Genomic DNA, 19,680 nt, shown 5'->3' on the forward strand with positions numbered 1-19,680 from the left:
GTATTTTTAATATTAAAACAGCGCTAATTTTAACAAAATGACAGGAAAAAAACCCCAAGGTACAATCTACAGGGAAATCCATCCTGACCGACCTCCCCGCCCCCCACCCTCGTACACACACACGCACACGCACGCTCGCACACGCACACACACACCCTGACTGGGCCCCCAGTCCTGGGTGCCCAGCAGAACTCCCAGTCGTATATATGCGCACATCACAGACTTGGGGAGGGGGGGGGGGGAGTGGTGGGTGCTGGCCCAGGAGCAAGTACCAAAATAGTTTTAGAAATGCCTGTCCAGCCCGGCACAGGCGTTAGAAAAATATTCTTTGCAAAGGCAGTGGGGAAGGACGGTGTGCTGAGTGGGAGGTGGCATGAGGCTTGCCAGGCCCAGCAGTCCTCGCCCTGTAGCGCCTGGCTTCCAGATGGCTAACTGCCTACTGGAGCGGCCAAGGTGAATCTACCCCAGAGGCTCTGGGCTGAGTCCCGGGCCCACACCCCCCCCATACCGCACTGGGGCAGAGGTGGGCAGGTCCCTCTGGAGGCTGTAGGTTAGCAGGTGTGGGTCTATGCGGAGGGGCCAGGGGTCCTGGATCCCAGCTCCCAGAAGGGCAGTGGGTAGCCAAGCAGTTCTGGCCTTCCTGGTAAAGGAAGAGAAGAGGGGTCAGAGAAAGCCAGGGAGCCGAAAAGTGTAAACGGCCTGGCTGCAGAAGTGCCACTGTGCCCCCTCTAGGGCAGGCAAAAGGGCCACCCCACCCATTTAGGAGCAAGGGTCTTGCAGGGACAGCCAGAAGTGGGCTTGCTGACTCTGACCACTGGCCACGCTGGGCCCACTGAGGCCCAGGGCGTGGTCAGGGAAGAGGCAGCAGTAACCCCGGCAGCAGATGAAGAGGGAGCTTGGGGGTGGGGGTCTCTGCCCGGCGTAGGGCCAGGCTGCGTGGGTAGGGGCACCGGGCAGCGAATAGGTTGGGCAGACCTCTGAGCCCCAGATCTGGGCTCCAGATCCAGGCCCCGCTCAGCAGGCTCACCTGGCAGGACCCCACCACAAGAGCCTGAGTGATCATCTCTGCAAAATGGGCTGGCCACACCGCCCCCTGAGCCCCGAGCTGCCACCACCTCTAAGTGGTTTGCTCTGGCCTGGTTCCAAACGCTACCCATGCCATCTAGGAGCTGACAGGCCGGCCTAGCCTTTCTAGTACCGAACCGTGAAAATCAGGGCTGTCAAACAGTAAGGACCAGGCAGACCCAGGGCCCCTAAACCCGCAGCACCTCATTTGATCAGGATGGCACAGGCTCGAGCCTCGTCTTCGGCCAGGTTCCTCAGATTCTTCTCAGATTCCTCCGAAGAGCTGCGGGGAGGGGAGTGGAGATCAGAGGGTCCCGGGACCTGGCCCTTCCTGGGGCCTCTGTGCCCAGCTCTGACAGAAGGTAGGCAGAGGGTAGCAGAGGGAGGCTGGGGAGGACCCAGGGCAGCCCCTCTGCGGACCCGCCCACCCGCCTCACCCCAGGAAATCCTTCACGTCCTCCACCGTGACGTCCCCTGTCGTGTCCAGCGTGGTGTCAGCACTGGTGGCCGAGTCAATGGACATGGGCGAGAGCGTGGCCTCGGGTGGCTCTGGGGTGTCTGCGGGAAGGAAATGATCGGGACCCCACCTGGCCATCTGGGCACCCTCTGCACTCTACCTTCTATCCCCTGGGGACCTGACTCGGCCCCCAAACCCAGCCCACAGTGAGACTTGGGACTGCAAGCAGACCGCCAACCCCCACTCCCCCCATTCCTGCCTGGCCTGGCCCCCCCCCCAGGCTTCCAGCCTGTCCGGTTGCTGCCACCTACGGAGGCTTGCCCCCCGGCCTGCGTCAGCTGCGTGGATATCCTGCCACTTTCACTTCACATCCAGCGTCCTTACCAGCTCCCTTGCTGCGGGCAGGACCAGGGCTTCCATCGCGGCTCCCTGGGGCCAGGACCACGCCTGGGGTCCCATTAGCCTGGCTCAGCTTGGGCGACTCTCGGAGCCTGTGGCTGTAGAGATGAGGCCCCAATGGGTGCCACAAGCAGGCGCCTCAAGTCTCAAGTGCCAGACCCTACCCGCCCTCTCCTGGGGCCCAGGACCAGAGAGGGGTGACACGAGGGAGGGCCACCCTTGTTCCACGCAGGATCCGAGCATGAGGATGAGACCAGCCTTAGTGAAGGCCCCCTGGGCTGCCCCTCCCACGCACCTGGTGCGGGTGGTATCTCGGGGCCAGCTAATGTCCAGAGAGCAGAGCGGCTCCGTGATGTTCCGAGCACTCAGAGAGAAGCGTTCAAACTCCGATGGAGAAATCAGGTAAAAACCTGGGTGGGCGGGTGAAGAGTGGGGTGCGGTTAGGGGGTGTGACTGCAACCACAATCCCTCAGTGGCCTCCCCCTGGCCTATGCTGGCCAGTCCCGAGCCCGCCCTGGGGCCCCTCTGCTGACGCTCCCCAGCAACTCTTCCAGCCCCGCTCAGGCCGTTTCTGCCCCCAAGAAGCCTTCCCCTCACCCTGGCCGTGGCGCGTGAAGACACAGGAGGCGATGCCGCTGATGTCCTCCTTCCGGATACAGGAGTAGTGTACCTGGGGCCGCAGGCCAGGCACCGAGAAGACGTGCACGTCGCCCAAGTTGGTGAGGCAGGCCAGGCAGGTTTCAGCGTAGTCCTCACAGGCCACGCTGGCAAACGTGGCAAGGGCCACCTTGCGCACCCGACAGCCCTCGTGGGCCGTGAGCTTGAACTTGGTCTTGGCGCTCACCTTGGGTAGTGTGAACACCTGGCGGCAGGCGGGCGGCCGGTGAAAGGGGCTGGCCCTGTCCGCACCCGCAGGGCCCACCCTCCCAGATGCGGGCACCAGCCCCCGCCCCGAACCCAGCCTGCCAGCTGGGCCTGCAGCCCCGGCCGCCCGGCGGCCTCCCGCCTGGGCACCCTCTCCTCAGACTTCACCTAGGAAACCTCCCAGGGCCCCCCCATCTGTGGCCAAACCAGTCACACTGGGTTGTAAGGGTAAGGTGGCTGGTATCCACGCAGGTCACAAGTTCCTGCCAGAGCCCTGAGGAGTCTTCAGAGGGTCCTGGCAGGGACTCGGTGAGGCAGGAGGGTCCTGGGGGGATGTGGCTGGCTGAGGGAGCGTCTGGGTTCTCCAGGGGCCATCTCTCCTAGTCCAGGGGCATGTGTCCCAGGCAGACAGGGGGTCTCAGCAGATGGGGAGCACAGTGAGGACAGAGTTCCTGGAAGGTCTAACGGTGTCAGGTGGGAGCCAGGAGGGTCGCCACGGTGGTTTACCTTGAACTGCTCCTCAGACGCGATGAGCACAGCGTGGCCACCCTGCATGTCAGGCGCCTGTGCCAGATCCCGAGAGGCCTCATAGGGCTCGGGCAGCGGGCGGCCGCGCCCATCCAACACGGCGATCGCCACCACGGGTGCACGGTGCATCAACTGCACCTCCTTGCCCAGCACGGCCTCCACCGCCCGCTCGGGTCGCTTCTCGCCACCTGCCGCGGCCGCCGGCACCTCCAGCGCGTAGGCAAACACGGACCCCGAGTTGGTGCCTGCCCACATGGTGGGTCCATGATGGGCCGCTGCGGGACGACGGGGGCTGGTGAGGCGGGGTGTCGGCCGCATGATACAGGTTCCTCCCCTCCTCTCCGGATACCCCGGAATCAGTTCTCTCGTGTCCCATGCCTCCCCAGGGACCTCAGAGGGCCTCAGGCCCGAGGCACCTTCTCTATATTACTGACGAAATTTGGGGCCTCAGATACAGTCCTCCTGCAGAAGTGGGAATGGCCTCCAGGACATCTCGAGGATGTCAACAGGCACCCAAACTAGACCCTGATCTCTCCAACCCCATCCCACTGTACCCTCAGCCCCCATTTCAGGAACAGAATCCCCCCGCCCCCCCCCCCCATGCAGCTCTGACACCCCCTCACCATATGCCATCACTAGTCTTACTGACAGACTTGGAACCAGCCCGCACCCTGCAGATGCGTTCCGGCTGGCCACAGCCCACCCCCCGCCATGTGCTTTCGGCCCAACAGCCAGACGTGGAGTCCTCGGGGCCAGGCTGGAAAGAAATGAGGCCTGCGGGACGCTGTCTAGCCAGCTTTCCCTGTGTGGGCTGAACCTCTGGGGAAGGTCCTTGGTGGAGAATCACAGCTCAATGTCCAGGAGCCAGCAGGAGCCAGAAGAAGCCAGCAGGAGCCAGCAGGAGCCAGCAGCTACTGCTGTGTGCCCTTGATGAATCGGTGGCCTCAGCAACAACCACCAGGGGGAGCCACACCCCAGGGAAAATAAGCAACTCAAAATGTTGCCCAGACCTAGGACACCCAGCCAGCTGGGAACCTGAACGCCATAAGCCTTCTCGTGGTGACAGCGGAACAAGGTAAAGAGCCTGGGGCTACCATGTCCGGACTCTGAGAAAATCCACTGGATCAAAGATCCTCAACAAATACATGACATCAGAAGGCGGGGGGAGGGGAAGGGGGTCCCTGCTCGGATTCAGAGCCTGAAAATCACATCAGTGAAACAACCAAGTGCAGAATGACTAGATGCTGACCCAATATCAACTATAAAAAGGCATTTTGGAGATGAAAGGAGAAAGCCACCACAGCCCGAGTGTGACAAGAGACTGGATCAGCATCGGTTCCGCGGGGTGCGATGCAGGCACCACGGCTGTCGCTTATGTCTGTTAGACACACGCTCAAGTCCTGATGTACAGATATTCATTGAAAATGCTCCAGCAAGATAAAAGCCACTGTGGGGGGGGGGGGGCTGAGTGGCTTCGTCAGTTAAGCGGCTGCCTTCAGCTCAGGTCATGATCTCATGGTTCATGGGTTCAAGCCCCACAGTGGGCTTTCTGCTTGGGCTTTCTGCTGTCTGTGCAGAGCCAACTTCAGATCCTCTGTCCCTCTTTTTCTCTGCCCCCCCCCCACTTGTTCTCTCCCTCTCTCTCTCTCTCTAAAATAAATAAATAAAAATTTATTAAAAGCCACCGTGTGGGGCGGGGACGGTGCAGCAGCAGATGGCTGGCTGTCTTTGTGGGGCGACTGCACTCCTGTTGTGTATGGTGAAAATTCTCCATGATACGAGGTAAAAATCCATCAGTGAATCAGTCAATAAACCAGACCACATCGGTCTGCAGAGGACCGTCCCGGGGCTCCCACCACTCAGGGCACTCGCCACTGCAGAGTGAGGTGGCCAGCACCCAGCGTCTCCCCAGCCTCCCCCTCTTCTGCAGCCACCACACCCGGGTCATCTCCCCAACACATACCCACCTCAGCCGCTGGCACTGGCTGACCCCCACACTCTCCGCCCCCAGATCTTGGGCTCCCTTCTCCCTCTTCAGGTCTCAGAGGCCCGGCTCACTCACCAACCCCTCACAGTTGGAAGTTCCAGGGGGGACCACTTGGGGTGGCCGGGGCACTGTCGCCAGCTCAGTCCGGCGCATAGGGTGTGCCTTCCAACCTCCCAGACGGCGCGGTCCCACCCTTCCCCGTTTCCTAGATGGCCGGCTCAGGCCCATCCCCCCCAGCCCGTCCCCCTGGCCTCACCATCTCGAAGGAACGTGTCAGCGAAGTAGAGGCAGCGAACAACACCCGAGAGGGAGTCGTCGGCAGAGCGGGGCTCAATGCGGCGCTGCACGGGGGTCATCTCCACGTCGTGGGGGCAGGCCTGCTCGGCCAGCTGCGCATTGGCCTCCTGCAACTGCAGGGGCACAGCCTCCAGAACTCCGCCTCCCCAACCCCCTCTGCTCCCATACAGCCTGGTGCCGACATCCCAGCACCTTCCCCGGCTCATCCTGATCAGCAGGGCGGAGGGGGGTGGGGGGGGTGGGGGGGGGGCCCAGGGGCCGGGGCTACTGAAGGGAACAGACGCTTGGCTCTCGGAGCTGAGGCTCCACTGCTGTGCCTGGCCCCAGCAGGCAGAGAGGTGGCATCCGGGCAGCGCAGCCCCGCCTCACCTTGCTGTTGGCATTAGCGGCCCGCTTCTTGCCCGAGACTCGGCTTTTGCGGATGCGCCGGAAAGACTGGCGCAGAGACTTCTTGAGCGACTTCACCCGGGACAGCGGCCCTTCCATGGCCAGGGAGTCGTTGGGGTGCAGGGTGCACCTGGGGGCAGGCAGGTGCCAGTCGTGCCACGGAGCAGACTCCCGCAGCAGCCGCCGCGCTCCTGCCGGCCCCGTGGCTCAGGAAGCCGGAGCCCCTCTGCCCCTCGCACCCAGCAGCCGGGGGCGCTTAACACTCTACCAGCAGCACTTTTCATAAGGACAGAGCTGCCAGCGGGGAAGGCGACTTTAAGGTCGCCCTACCTGCACCATGTCAGATCTCAGGGAAACTGAGGCCCAGACAGGTGTGGGGAGACACCAAAGGTCTCCCAGGAGGCTGGGGCCAGGTGCAAGTACAGCCCCCGCTCACCGGGCTCCGGGCCCACCACACACACACCTGGCCAGCACAGGGCTCTTGCGCTGGTAGTCGAAGAGGCCAAAGCCATGACTGGTACCGAAGGCCACGAGGCTCCACTCGGCATGGAGCGTGACAGCGGTGACAGCAGCTGGTGGCAGGCACTGAACCAGCACTCGGGGCTGGAAGCCAGCGGGCCACGGCAGTGGCCCTGTGCGCGGACTCAGCCGCTCGTGGCCCTTCCACGTGAAGCCCTCTCGGTCCTGGAGGAGGTCCACACTGGCCACGCTGACCGCCTGTTCTGATGGCACATCACTTAGCTCCAGCACCAGCACCTGAAAACACAGCCATGGCAGGGTGGGGGAGGGGTCAGTGTGGAGGACAGGACTACCCGGGCCCCACCTGAGCCCGCAAAGCCACCGTTAGGCCAGTCCCAGTACTGTCTCTCGTTTATCCGCTTAACAAGCACTCACTGAAAGCCTAGTGTATACCAGGGCCTTCACTGAGCACTGGGGAACACAATGGTGACCAAGACCAGCTGGTCCTTGCCTTCCAGGAGCACAATATCCCACCCCTGCAAGTCTCTCTCCCTTTAGCAATGAGCATACATTGAGCACCTTCTGCATACTGCACGAGTCAGAGGGGAACAGCAGTCACCAAGACCCACTGGCCTTTGGAGCAAAGCACCCCCCACTAGCCTGTCTCCCACTTAACGGTAATTACCCACTGAGCCCTATATACCGTGTTGAGTGCTGGGGCACGGCAGCGACCCAGACCTGCTGGTCCCCACTCTCAGTGCTCACCTAACACCCGTGCTCCTGCCCCTGGTGTGGTTCCCTGCGGCCAGAGCTTGGACTCCAGGCCTCCTAGAGGTTCCACCTCCCCGGCTGGCCTCACCCCAGCCAGCCCCACCTGCAGCCCCATTCCCATCTCCGGGCTTTTGTGCATGTGCGTCCCCCGCCACTCCACTAGACCCTCTAGGTCAGGCCCACCTCCTCCAGAAAGCCCTCTGAGACCCCGAGCCTGGGGCACCTCCGCCTTACCTGGCCTGCAGTGCCAGCCACCACCATCTGGGCTGTGTACTTGCAGAGCGCCACCTTCTGCACGCCAAGCCGAGGATCGTCGCTGTAGGGGTCAAAGCAGCCCACCTGCGGGGCGGGATGGAGCGATGACATGGGGCAGAGCTGGGACCAGGCTCCCCAGGGCCGGGGCAGGGCCTACCTTGCGAAAGGGCGGCCAGTCGTCCTCAGCGGCCTGGGCCAGGCTGTCAGCGTGCTCGCAGTCTGTCTGGAAGAGGCCAGCTGTGCTGAGCTTGTAGAGCGGCCGCAAGGCCACACCAGATGCATCCCAGAAGCGCACGGTGCCGTCCTCGTGGCTGTAGGGAAGGCAACATCAGGCCCACCCCGGGTCCCCGTGCACCACCCCCATCCCGCTCATCCAGTGACCACGCGCTGACCACCTACTACGTATGCCAAGCACTGACCAGACTCCCACTGCACACAGCAAACAGGAGGCATCTACTGTATACAGCAAACACATCTTGAGTGCCTACAGTATGCCAGACCACATGCACCGGGGCCCCTCAAACAGGGTGAGAAGGTATGGAAATAATCACCAGTGTGACGAGCAGGAGATGACAGAGGAGATAATGCAGGGAACAGAGGACTACGGGCGCGTCCAGAAAAAGCGATCGGGCGTTAGCCATAGAGCAGAAGGATCATGAGGCATGAGGCAGCCATGTAGGCAGAGCAGCAGGAAGCCTGGGGAGGCTGGGAGGAAGCAGGGAGGGGAAGCGGGGGGCAGGAGCAGACAAATCTGGGGTGCAGCCTCAGGACACAGCTGCAGAGCCCACGTCAGGGACCTTTGGGCGGTGGTGGGAGCCCAGAGCCAGGGCGACAAAAGGTGTGTGAGTCTCTGGGGCTGGTTGGGATACCTCCAAAAGCTCTGAAAGCCATGATTAGGAGCTCTCAAGCAGGATAGGGGACACTGGAGTCAGAGGCCTGAGGGTCCCAGCACAGGCAGGGGCAGGGCAGGAAGTTGGGGCCTGAGTCACTGGGCACGTCAGCGCCCGCCAGGCCCAGACTGGGCTCTCTAGCACCTGCCCTGGGCAGATGAGCGTGGGCCAGCCCAGATTTTCCGGTCCCAGGGCAGGCCGGGTGGGTGGAGCTCAATTCTAGACCAAAAGGCAGGGCAGGGCGGGGCCTTTAACCAGGGCCTAGGGAGGCTTCATCCCAATCCACCCTGCAGGAGAGGGGAATGGCCTGGTCCCACCAGGGCTGGGGCCTGAGTCACCAGGCAGGTCAGTACCCACCGGCCCAGGATGGGCTCTCCTGCACCTGCATGGGTCGCACCACGCTCCATTTACCCAAATACACACGCGTACACACACACATACACACACACACGCACGCACACGTCACACCTGTGCTTGGCCATGGAACACATGTGTCTGCCTACCCAGTCAGCAGTAGACCCCGCTGTGATGGCTCCTGGGCCAGGTTCCGGCCCCCGGTGATGGGCCAGCTCTGGGAGAGGGAGGCAGAGATGTGGAAGCGGAAGGTCAGGACAAACACCTTCTCTCCTCACCTTCAGCATGGCACCCGGGGCCCAAGCTGCCTGAATTCCCCGTGTACACCTGCTACATCCCCACCTCCGGGCCTATGCCTGCAACACCCTCCCTCCCCATGTCCCCGCCCCTGCAGGAGGCCCTGGGCACACACCGAGGCGCTGGAGGCAGGCTGGGGGCTCTGCTGCTCGCCGGCGCTCACAATGCGGGCCCACAGCTTGGCGGGGACGTTGGCGACATGTGCCGAGCAGGTGATAGCAGATGAGTGCAGCGGGGCCAGGTAGGGGGCAGGCACAGCAGGCCAGCCAGGCGTTTGCAGGTCGAGCACCACCAGCTCCTCTTCGAGCAACACAGCCAGGGCCTGGGGCTCGTCGAACTCTGCAGGGCGAGGGCTGGGTGAGCAGAGCCACGGGGGTGGGGGTGGGGGGGCGGCACAGGGCATGGGGTGGGGAGGGCAGGGCACACACCGTCCTCGGGCCGTGTGCTGTGAACTGTGAAGAAGTCGATGATGCGGGAGGTGAAGTCCAGCGTCACCAGAGTCTCAGCCCGGAGCACACTCACACAGTGGCGGTCACCGTAGCTGGCGCGGGGCATGCCTCCACTAAAGATGATGAAGTGGTCCCTGCACGGCAGGCGGGGAGCCACGTGAGCCACCCAGACCCCAAGTGCACACTGCCCGACCCAGGGAGAGCGCTGCAGGACATCCCTGTGCCCCAGAGCCCACCCTCCTCCCCCCTGCAGACACAGCCCCCAACCCACATCTGAGAACCAGCTCCCCACCTACCCAGATGCACAGTTTCGCCACAGAATCTTGTTAATGGCTTTGCAGGGGAAGGGGCCTGGAGGGGTGGGACAGTGTCGGGCTCATTCGCTCACAGGGACCAGAAGGGCCCCAGGTCACATTTCTCCAAGCTTCTCCCGTTCCTGCTCTGCCTCCATCATCCTGGCCTCACAGCTGCTTCCTGACCCCGAGGGGAAGGCCCACTGCCCAACCGTGCCCCCCAGCAACCTCACCTTCGAGGACGTGGCTCGGCATGGCATCTCACACAAGGCCTCCTGGGTACCCCCACCAAGGCCGGGCAGCCCCAAGTGCCTGAGCTCGGGGTCCCCGGTCAACCCCACGCTCAGGTGGCAGGGCTGCCCTCAGCCTCCCCAGCACTCACCGTAGGGCGTGGTGGCTACCGTGGGCTGTGTCACGGGGGAGCCGCCGGCACCCGCAGACCAGACGGCGTAGCTGCCGTCACTGTGCGAGCTGACCAGCGTGTTGCCGCTGCGCTCCCAGCACAGGCTCTCCAGCTGCTGCAGGGGGGTAGGGGGGGCAGTGTGAGCAGGGCCCTAAGCAGAGGGCCCCGGCTGCAGGTGCCGGCCTCCCTCACACACCTGGTTCCCCAGGAAGACACGGTCCGCGCACTGCGCCGCCCTGTTCCAGATGACCAGCAGGCCCCGGCTGTAGCCGATGAGGATCTTGGTGGGGTCCCGCAGGTGTCCTTGGAGTGACTCCACGGGGCCCAGCGCCTTCCCACACCGGTAGTCGTCTGGCACGCTGCAGAGGGGCGCAGGTGAGCCGGCAGGAGCACCACCCGGGCGTGGAGAGGCTGCTGGGAGGTCCGCCTGCCTCTTACCTTCGAAGAACGTCGTCCGGGGCAAGAGTCTGCCCCTCGAGCAGCGTCAAGGTGGGCACGTCCAGGAAGAAGACGCTGCCGCCCTCGGTGCCCAGGGCCGCCAGGTCACCGGCTGCCAACAGCAAGACCACCGTGACACGGGCGAGGCTGAGCGGGCCACTGCAAGGGATGAGGGGAGTGGGTGAGGGCGCAAGCCCGTCCGCCCGCTGAGGAGTGGTGTGGAGGGGGCTGGGCTGCTACTGGCAGCTCATTATGGACCCTCTGCGCTCATAGAGGCCGGATTATCGAGTGGGCTGGCTGGCGCACTGGGAAGGCGAAGGTGGTGGCTGCGGGCATCACAATTAGCTCACTCAATTATTCATCAGGATGTTGGGAAGGAGAGGGATAAAAATAGGCTCCTCAGGTCTTGGAGACGGGCTCCCGACCCCTCCCCCTCACCAGGAAGGAAGGTAGGAACCAGGCCAGTGCCCGGGCCAGGACCAAGGGCTCTAGGACACACACAACCCTCCTGAGCCTCACCCAGGAACCCTGTCGCCAGCCTCAAGATGTCTCCCTGACTTTGCAGGAGGGCCCCAGATTGGACCTGGCCTGCAGAGGATGGGAGACCCCAGGAGTCCACCCCCGTGTGAGGGTGTCACCCAGCCCCCAGGAGGAGTAGGACAACTCTGTTTCAGCAGGGCCAGACCGAGAGGCCCCTTACACTCTCACTGGGGGTCTAGGCTCACGCCACTGACCTCTGGAGCATCCTGCTGGCACCTCATACAGCCTGGGACGAGGCTCCTTGCCCCCCAGCTGCCCTTTCACCCATGTACATTATCACCCATCGCCCCCTCCAAACCGTTAAAGGCCCCAGCGGTCCCCAGAGCATGGACACTACCTGCTCACCTCAGACTTGGCCAGAGCCCCCTATTTCACACCTGCAAAATCCACAGGGCACATCTCTCCGGGCCCCGGGCCCAGCCCCAGGTACCCTGCCACCCCGTATCCTAGCTTGAGGGAGGCTTCCTACCCCCACAGCACCTTTGCGAGGCTGGCTTCCACAACCTCCCCCGGGCTCCCCCTCCCGCCCCCTGCGCCCGGCAGCTGGTCCCCAGCCAAGTCCTCCGGTACCTGGCACAGTCAAAGCCCGGCCGACTGGGTGGCTGGAAGCTGAGTGCTTCCTCCAGGTGGGCGCAGCCATTGTGGTGGACGATCTCCCAGAGATGCAGGCTGCTGTCGTCCAACAGGGTCAGGAGGCGGCCCTGGTGGATGAGCAGAGACCAAGACTGGGCTGGCCTGGGATGGGGAGGGCGTGGGGGCCACGGGAGCCAGTGAGGGTGGAGGCTCACCTGGCCAGGCAGGAAGTGCATCTGGGTGACAGTGGCCGTGTCTCGGTGTAGGCCGGTAAACTCCACGCCAGGTGCACCGTAGCTGAGAGCACAGGTCAAGGGCAGAAGCAGATACGGGAGATCCTCCTTTCTGAGAACGATTCCGACGGGCCCCAACCAGGCCTGCCTACCCAGAAGCCCTCCAAGGTCCAGATGGGACCCCTCCCTGAAGAAGCACTGTCCTATCCCCCCAAGATATCCCCAGGCTCAGCGTGCAGGCTCCACTCTGCTCCTGCAAGTCAGTTACTCCCTCATCCGTAAAATGGGCTAGTGAGTCCCACTCCCACCTTGTAGGGCTGATCCAGGGCAAGTGAGAATAAAGACATACCCAACACAATTGGCCCAGGCCCGGCAGGCAGCCAGGGCTCTGCCCTGTGTTAGCCGTGTGCGTGTGTCTGTGTACATAAGAGCTGGGCCCCCCAGGTTCGGATCATACAGGCAGAGACGCCAGGCCAAGCCTGGGCACGGAAGTCTGGAGCAGAGGAGAGTCCGGGCTGCCTCTTCCCACAGCTCCAGGCCAACCTCCGGCTATGGGCAAGGAAACCAACCTCCCTCTGGGGCACGCAGCCAGCAGCCCCCACTGTGACCAGGGAGAGGCCTCAGCCTGCCCATTTCACAGACAATCCGCAGAGGCTTAGATTGGGTGACCCGCTTCAAGTGTCTGGTGTCAGTGCCAGAGTCACAGCAACACCAGTCGGGCAGGGCCGAGGGGGCCCCAGGAGGGAGGGTTAGGGAGGGGTCAGCGTTGCCCAGCAACAACGCAGGAGCCGGTTGCTTTGGAGCTAGAGTTGGGATTCCCTGCAGGAGCCAGGAGAACACAGAAGAGGGGACAAAAGAGAGGGCAGGAGCGCTGGGCGGGAACCAGGGTTGCCAAGGAGACGGGCCACCCTTGAGGGGGAGGGGTGGCTTCTGTGGCCAGCCTCAGTTTCCCGACCCAGGGCTGGGAGCTAGGGTAGACCGGGGAAGGACTGAGGGGACAGAGGAGGGCCCCAGCTTCCTCCGGGGATGTCTCCTCGCCAGTACATCAGGTTCTTTGTGAGCAGGAGGAGCCTGTGCGTGAGACCACGGAGCGACAGCTCAAGTGGCCAACAGAGTCGCGTGGAGCAGGGCACTGAGCAGAAGAAAGGGCTTCGGGACCACGATATACCTGTGAGTCAGGACAGCACCACAAGGAGTGGGAGCTGGCCAGGAAGTGCATGCCCCCCCAGGGCAGGTGGGGACTTGGGGGCAGGGGGTCCAGGCACTGCCCCCTCCCCACCCCCTTCCCTGCCCCACCAGTGCCTCAGGGGCCCACGGGAGAGGAGGGGCATCCTGGCCCAGCCACACTCCCTGGAGAAGGCAAACTCACAGACCAAAGGCCCAGACGCCCACCCCTGTCTGGCCACCCAGCCCTGGGGTGGGAAGACCCCCATCCCCACCCTGCCTCCTTCCAGGCACTGACTCATCTTCCGCCAACCAGTGTCTCCAACGAGGGTACTGAGAGCCAGAGGGTCCCAAGAGGAAGGGTGAGGGTGGGCACCCCTCACCGAGCCGCCTCCAGCCAGACCCCACACCTCTGTCTCCCCACCCAAGGGGCTTCCCCGAGGGCAGTGGGGGTGGGGTTCTCCATGGCAGGCAAGGAGCATTCAGCTGCCTGCTTGCCCCCACCCCACCCCCACCCCGCGCTTGCAGGAAAATGCCCGCTTTGTGCGGCTCACACGGCCCATTGTGCAGCCGCCAGCATCCAGGTGGGGGCCGCGCCGCGCTCACCATGCTGAGCCTGGCACTGCCCCCAGCCCCTCAGCCGAACACACGTGTCTTCACATTGGCATACGTGTGTGCCCAGTCACCAGGGCAAGGCCCACTGTGTAACCCTGGCCCACTCAACACCTTTGCTGGGTACCGTGCGTGGTTAGCCTCCTGGCCTGGTGTCCCCAGTCAATTAATTGCTGGAACGACGCTAGGGTCGCCTAGGTAACTGGCTGGCTGAAATGCAGCGATGGACAGCTGTGACCACCGCAAGCAGACCCCATCCCCCCCCCCAACCATCTCCGCGAGGAAGAGTCTCAGGGCAGAAGCCACACCACCAACCTCCGCCAGGATCGAGGCGCCTACTGCGGCCTCCCAGGCCAGCCCCCCTGCCCCCCCACCCGGCCCAAGGAGCCCACGTACAGGGAGCTGTCAGGAGCTTCCGAAGGGCCCTGAAGGCCTCAGTTCCCAAAGGATACATCTTGACGGCCCCAGACCTGGTGCCGATGGCCATGATGCGAAGCTCCGGGTCAAAGGCCAGGGCGCTGGGCTGGTTGGGGAAGCCATGCTCCACGGTCTGCAGGGGAGGGGAGGGCAGTGGCATTGGCACAGGCACGGCCGCCCCTGGCCCACCTGAGTCCCACCCCAAGGCAGCCTCCAGACTATGGCAGCTGCAGAGCAGGACTGGAGCTGGTCCGTCTGAGCTCTGTGCCTCAGTGTCCTCGACTCTGAAACAGGTGTTCGCGTGTCCCGTCCACACCGCAGAGGCCCTCCCCCTGCCAAGCCCCTGTCTTTCTCAATACCCGTGTCCGGCCCGCTGTGTGCCGGGCTCTGGCGACAGAGAGAAACAGGACCAACGGGGTGCAGGCACAAAAGTCAACCCTACCTGTCCCCCAGAGCAGGGTTCTGCATCCCACTTTTAGCGGTGAGCCGCCATGCTGTCCGTAGTCTCATATGATGTCCCTGGCACTCCCCACAGGCCCCACATGGAGATCGGAGGGCAACACCCAAGATCAGCTAGGTGGAGGCTCTTGACCCTCCCCCTCCCCCGGGGCCACTCCTCTTGGCAGGGCCAGTCCCCCCCGCACAGACCCCTGCCCACCAGGTTCTCGATCCTTCCTTCCACCCACTCGTGCTTTCCTCGGTTTTCCCACATCCACCAAGGAGCTCCTGCTCATCCCCAGAGGCCCGGCTGGAGGGGCCCCCACCCGCTGTCCTCAACACCAATGTGGGTCACCACATGTGGGTCCAGGTATCTCCTGACCACTGCCTCAGCAAGACACACATTTCAGAAGAAACCCTGGTCCCCAGGCCTGCAGCCCCGGGCCTCCACCAATCCAGACAGGGACTGAGCCCTTTATGCAGCCTGCATGGGCTCAGGCTAGTCACAGTACTCCCCAAGCCTCAGTTTCCCATCTGGGCACGAGGGGCAGTGTGCCCAACCTGAGGACAGAACAGTCCGTTTAGCTGGGGGGTAGAGGGGAGTGCTTCCCTTCCCTTCCCGCCCCCACGCTAGCATCACCACACGTTTGCTAGATCTGACCATCTGACCGTGTCTAGCCAGTCCCCACCCTCTGCTCAGGACCCTCTCCAAGCTCCCACCTCACCACCTGGCCCCTCCCTGTCCTCTTCTTCCCACTCTCCCCCAGCTCACTTGACTCCAGACCCAATGGCTTTCTGCTCTCCTCCAATTTACTAGGCAGACTCCTGCCTCAGGGCCTTTGCATCTACTGTCCCTCTGCCTGGAACGTGCTTCACCCAGCACTGCCCAAAGAGGGGTCCTTCCCACCATTCAGGTCTCAGATCGGGAGTCAACTCCTCACAGCCCTCCCTAAGCCACCCTGCTCTAGCAGCCTCCCTGTCCCCACACTCCACACCCTCAGCCTACTTTATCTACAGCACTGGCTGTTATCCAAGCTACTGCACGTTTTACTCTTTTGCTTTGGCTTTTCACTGTCTCCCCCACAAGTACATGAGCATCCTGAGTGAAGAGGCACTTGTCCCTTCTGGTCACTGCGGTGTCCCCCATACCTAGAAGGGGGCCCTGCACACAGTAGGAGCTCAGTATCTGTTAAACTGACATAGAGTGGACATCCCACAGGCACCTTGTGGGCAGGGCGGGGACTTGGATGTGAGACTGAGTCCAAAGTCCAGGCTTGCTTCTGACTCCCCTGCCATCGCTTGGGAATGTGGGACCCATTTATTCTCTAGTGATCACCTACCACCTCCTCTTGTGACCAAGCCCCTTGCCCCAAACCACACCCCTCCCGCCAATGCTGCCCACTCAGAATGGGGCCTCACTCTCCTTAGCAGGGAGCCCTCGGCTTCTACCAACCCAGGGCCAGCCAAGCGGAGCCAAGCCTCTCCACCACCTCTCCTCTTCACACCCCGACTCAATGGCTAAGGAAGTGACACCTTAACACATGCCTGCCGCCACCATCATTCTCTCGCCTCCCAGGGCTTCGCCCTCATAGCCACCCAGCATAGGAAGGGGGCCATCTGGGAGACCCTGGGCACCAGCCTCCCCTCTGGGCCCCTCAGGCCCCTGGCAAGTGCTCAGCTGCCAAGTCTGAAGGTCCTGGCAGCCTCCCCATCACCAGGAAACCTTGCCTGCCCTGAGAGACATTCCCACCTCAGCCACTGCAGGTCCAGTCACCCCAGGGCGTTCTCCTGGACGAGAGTGTCCTTGAGTCTGGCCCAGGACCACAGCTGTCCCTCCAAAAATCCGTGCCCCTCAAGGCTAAAGTCAAATCCTGTCGACAAGGGGACACAAGGACAAAGTGCCCCAACTCGCTCTGTGACTTTGACAAGCCAGACGTCACCCCTCTCTGAACCTCGATTTTCTCACCTGTGTGACGGGGATAACAACTCTAATCCCCAAGAGCAGTGAAGGGCTGTGCAATCAGAGGTTTGGAGTAAAACTGAGGCCAGAAGCAACACCCCAGGAGAAGTTAACAAGGCAAAGGTTGGGGCCTGGATCTACCACACATCAGTGCAAGGGTGGGAGGAGGTGGGGGCTGCAGGCAGCCCCTTTCCCATGGCCCCTCTTGCCCTACCTGGGAAAAGAAAGGAAGGAGCAACCTTCCACCCCCTCACCTCCACCTTGGCTCAAAGGCAGGTCAGCTGGCCCATGTGATACAGGGAGCCAGAGCCCACAACCAGGTGGCTCCATTTCACAGCAAAGGAAACTGAGGCCCCGCACACCGAAGGGTAGTTGAGTACAAAGCCAGGCATCTTCCTTGGAGCCCCCAGCAGCACAGGGCAGGTCAGAGCCCCACAAGGCAGAGCCTAGGGCCTTGGGGGAAGGAAGGAGAGGAACATGGAAGGGATTTCCCAGCTCCACCCCCCAACATCTGCCTCTCCTCCTCACCCCCCCCCCCACTGGCCTGGGTGCAAAAGAAAAACAAACTGGGGCCCTGGGCTGCCCTCAGGGCTGAGCAGGGGCTCCGAGAGCCCCCAAAGGAAGAGAAATAAAGAGACAGAGAGTGAGAGTCGGAGTGAGAGTTCTAGAGACCGCACAGGGACATATGCAGGCAGAGACACACGCAAGAAAAGACCAGCAAAGACTCACAGATGCAGAGACAGAGAGATGAAGGGAGACAGAGAAGAGGTACCCAGAGATACACAGGGACAGAGGTAGAGACACCCCCCACTCCCCGGATACACAGGCATAGGCTGAGGATAGGGAGGTGATCACAGGCAGAGACAGGGACAGAGACCCAGAGACAGGCAAAGAGTCGTACAGAGACAGAGACACACAGACCCAGGTAGACAGAGACCTGCAGAGCCAGGGCCAGTGAGGCCCACAGAGACCCGGACAAGCTGACTCGGAAAGTCCGCGAGAGACCCAGACCCACCCAGAGTCCGAGAGTGGAGCAGGGAAAGAGGCGAGAAGCGGGGCCCGAAGAGGGGCGCGCGTCCCGGCCCCCGCGCCCCGCCCCAGCTGGGCGCCCCCTCCCCCCGAGCCCGACGTGGCTCCGGCCCCCGGGCCCCCGGCTTGGGCCCCCGGCCCGCCCCCTCCTGCCCAGCCCGAACCGCCGCCGCCGCCGCCGCACCTTGTTGAAGGCGAAGAGCTCCTGCTTGAGCTTCTCGCGCTGCGGGTCGGCGCCCTGCCGCCGGAACCGAAACTTCATCATCTTGCGTCCGGCTGCCGGCGCCGCGCCCGCCGCCGCCGCCGCCGCCCGCAGGATGCGCCGCGCGGCCCCGCCGGTCCTGAGGCGCGGGCGGGGCGCCAGGCGGCCCGGGCGCGGGCGCGCGGGGCGGGGCCTGCACGGAGGCGGGCGCAGAGCGCAACCGATGTGCTGCCCGACCAATAGGTGTGCCCATACGCCGCCCGCCCCGCCCCTGCGGGCCAGACAATGGGGGAAGACTGGGCCCCCGGGTTCGGCAGGGCTCGCGAAGGTACTCTCGCCGAGCATGCGCTGCGGTGTGGGGCCTGCCGGGACTTGTAGTCCGTGAGCCAGGCCTCCTGCGTGGGCGGCTGGGGACGAGCTTTGGAGGGGGCCGGCCAGTGTTCCCGAACTTGGAGGAGGCGTTTTCCTTCCTCCAACCAGGGGCGACGTGCTTACTCGGGTAATGAGGCAGACCCGTCCCGAAAGCCAGGAGAGTTCTGACTGGGGCAATTCCCTGACCCCCTCAGCCTCAGTTTCCCCATCTACGCTATGGTCTAGTGATTGCCAAGTTATATTTACAGTTTCACGGGACACCGCTTTGTACCCCAGTGGGCCAGAACACCTCCCCCGCCATGCTTTTACCCTGGCTGGGTGGTCAGTCAGGAATGCCCTCCTCAGCGCCAGGCCCCTGGGGAACTCCTACACATCCTTCAGCATCCAGACTCCAAGGCTACGTGTGGCAGCACGGGATCCTTAGGAGGGCCGTCGGGTAAAGACAGGGGCAGGTAAGTAAGAGGCCCTTCCTCAGGAAGTGACATTTGGGACCATCCTGAGATTGGATGTGGGCTGTTCCGAGATGGGGGAAGGGCCTCCCCTGCACAGGGAACAGTGTGTAAACAAAGCTGCACCCCGCCTCCACTCTCAGAGGGACAATCGGCCTGTCCCCACCCACCTCCCAGGCCGCCTTTTCTCATCTGGACGATGGCCTCAAGGCTGAACCTTTCCTTCCAAGGCTGAGGATCATAGGCTGCCCGGAACGGAGGAGTTCCCAGAAGCCCCGGTGGGGCAGGTGGCCCCGGGCCCAACCCCAGCAGCCTGACTTCTGACCCTGACGTAGCTGCCAAGCAACAGGGGCCCGGCTGTCCCACCCCCACCCCTCCGCTCCCCGCCCGCCCACGCCCTTGGGGCTGCATCTGGAAGAGGAGCTGGTGGGGCAGCAGCGAGGTGATCAGAACAACAAATCTTAGGAGCACCTACTCTGGTAGGCACTATTCCCAAGCCTTTCCTAGTTTCAAATGACTTCATACTCTCAACTTACGGGTGAGGGCGGAGGAAGCCCTATTCCCCACTTTACAGTTGGGGAAGCTAAGATAGATGGGCAAAGGCCAGGGGAGAGCTTTGGCCCGAGCTGTGCGCAGAGCTGGCTGGACGGAAGGGTCAGATCCCTCCGGCCACTGCCCATCCCACCCCCAACACAGGCAGCTCAGGCAACTCAGAGGCCTGGGTTCTGGTCCCTGCCACCCTGCCACCGGCTGAGTGACAAGCCCTGAGCCCCAGTTGCCTCCTTTGCAAAACGAGAGCCTCACAATGGGAAGCGCTGTCAATTTACAACCCCCCGGCATCATCACTTACAAGCTGTGTGGCCTGGAGCCAGTTACTTAAGCTCTCTGTGCCCGTTTCCTCACCTGTGAAAATGTGGAGACCATTAGTACCTACCTCAAAGGGTTGTTGTGGAGATGAATTGAATTAGGACTTGTAAAGCCCTTAGAAAGCTCCAGGCAGACAGGAAGAGCCATGCAGTTCAGAGTTCTTGCTAATTGCTATCTGAGCTCTTCCCCTCTATCACCCTGGGCAAGTCCCTGCCCTCCTCAGTCTCCATC

At 62.9% G+C, this 19,680-nt stretch overlaps 1 protein-coding gene across 1 annotated transcript; it reads right to left on the bottom strand.

Moving 5' to 3' along the window:
* Positions 1–4: 4 nt before the first annotated feature.
* Positions 5–17,854, bottom strand: LLGL1 (LLGL scribble cell polarity complex component 1). Its single transcript, XM_042966015.1, has 23 exons — positions 17,744–17,854; positions 14,168–14,265; positions 11,922–12,003; positions 11,704–11,834; positions 10,594–10,752; positions 10,352–10,514; positions 10,135–10,270; positions 9,756–9,810; positions 9,439–9,593; positions 9,126–9,349; positions 8,863–8,930; positions 7,627–7,780; positions 7,449–7,553; positions 6,448–6,740; positions 5,967–6,114; positions 5,557–5,710; positions 3,293–3,588; positions 2,519–2,783; positions 2,217–2,331; positions 1,907–2,019; positions 1,503–1,623; positions 1,269–1,348; positions 5–640 (listed from the first exon to the last, which is right to left on the bottom strand). The coding sequence occupies exons 1-22, from the start codon at positions 17,822–17,824 to the stop codon at positions 1,270–1,272; spliced, it is 3,195 nt and encodes a 1,064-aa protein (XP_042821949.1). The 5' UTR covers positions 17,825–17,854; the 3' UTR covers positions 5–640; position 1,269.
* Positions 17,855–19,680: the final 1,826 nt, after the last annotated feature.

The sequence above is a fragment of the Panthera tigris genome, chromosome E1, assembly GCF_018350195.1.
Source record: "Panthera tigris isolate Pti1 chromosome E1, P.tigris_Pti1_mat1.1, whole genome shotgun sequence".
Lineage (NCBI taxonomy): Eukaryota > Metazoa > Chordata > Mammalia > Carnivora > Felidae > Panthera > Panthera tigris.

Coding starts and splice junctions, on each gene's coding strand:
- LLGL1 (XM_042966015.1), bottom strand. CDS start 17,824: ATGATGAAGTTTCGGTTCCGGCGGCAGGGCGCCGACCCGCAGCGCGAG. Junction 10,753..11,703: donor CCGGGCTTTGACTGTGCCAG/GTACCGGAGGAC, acceptor CATCCCTTGCAG/TGGCCCGCTCAGCCTCGCCC. Junction 1,624..1,906: donor TGCCCGCAGCAAGGGAGCTG/GTAAGGACGCTG, acceptor TCCTTCCCGCAG/ACACCCCAGAGCCACCCGAG.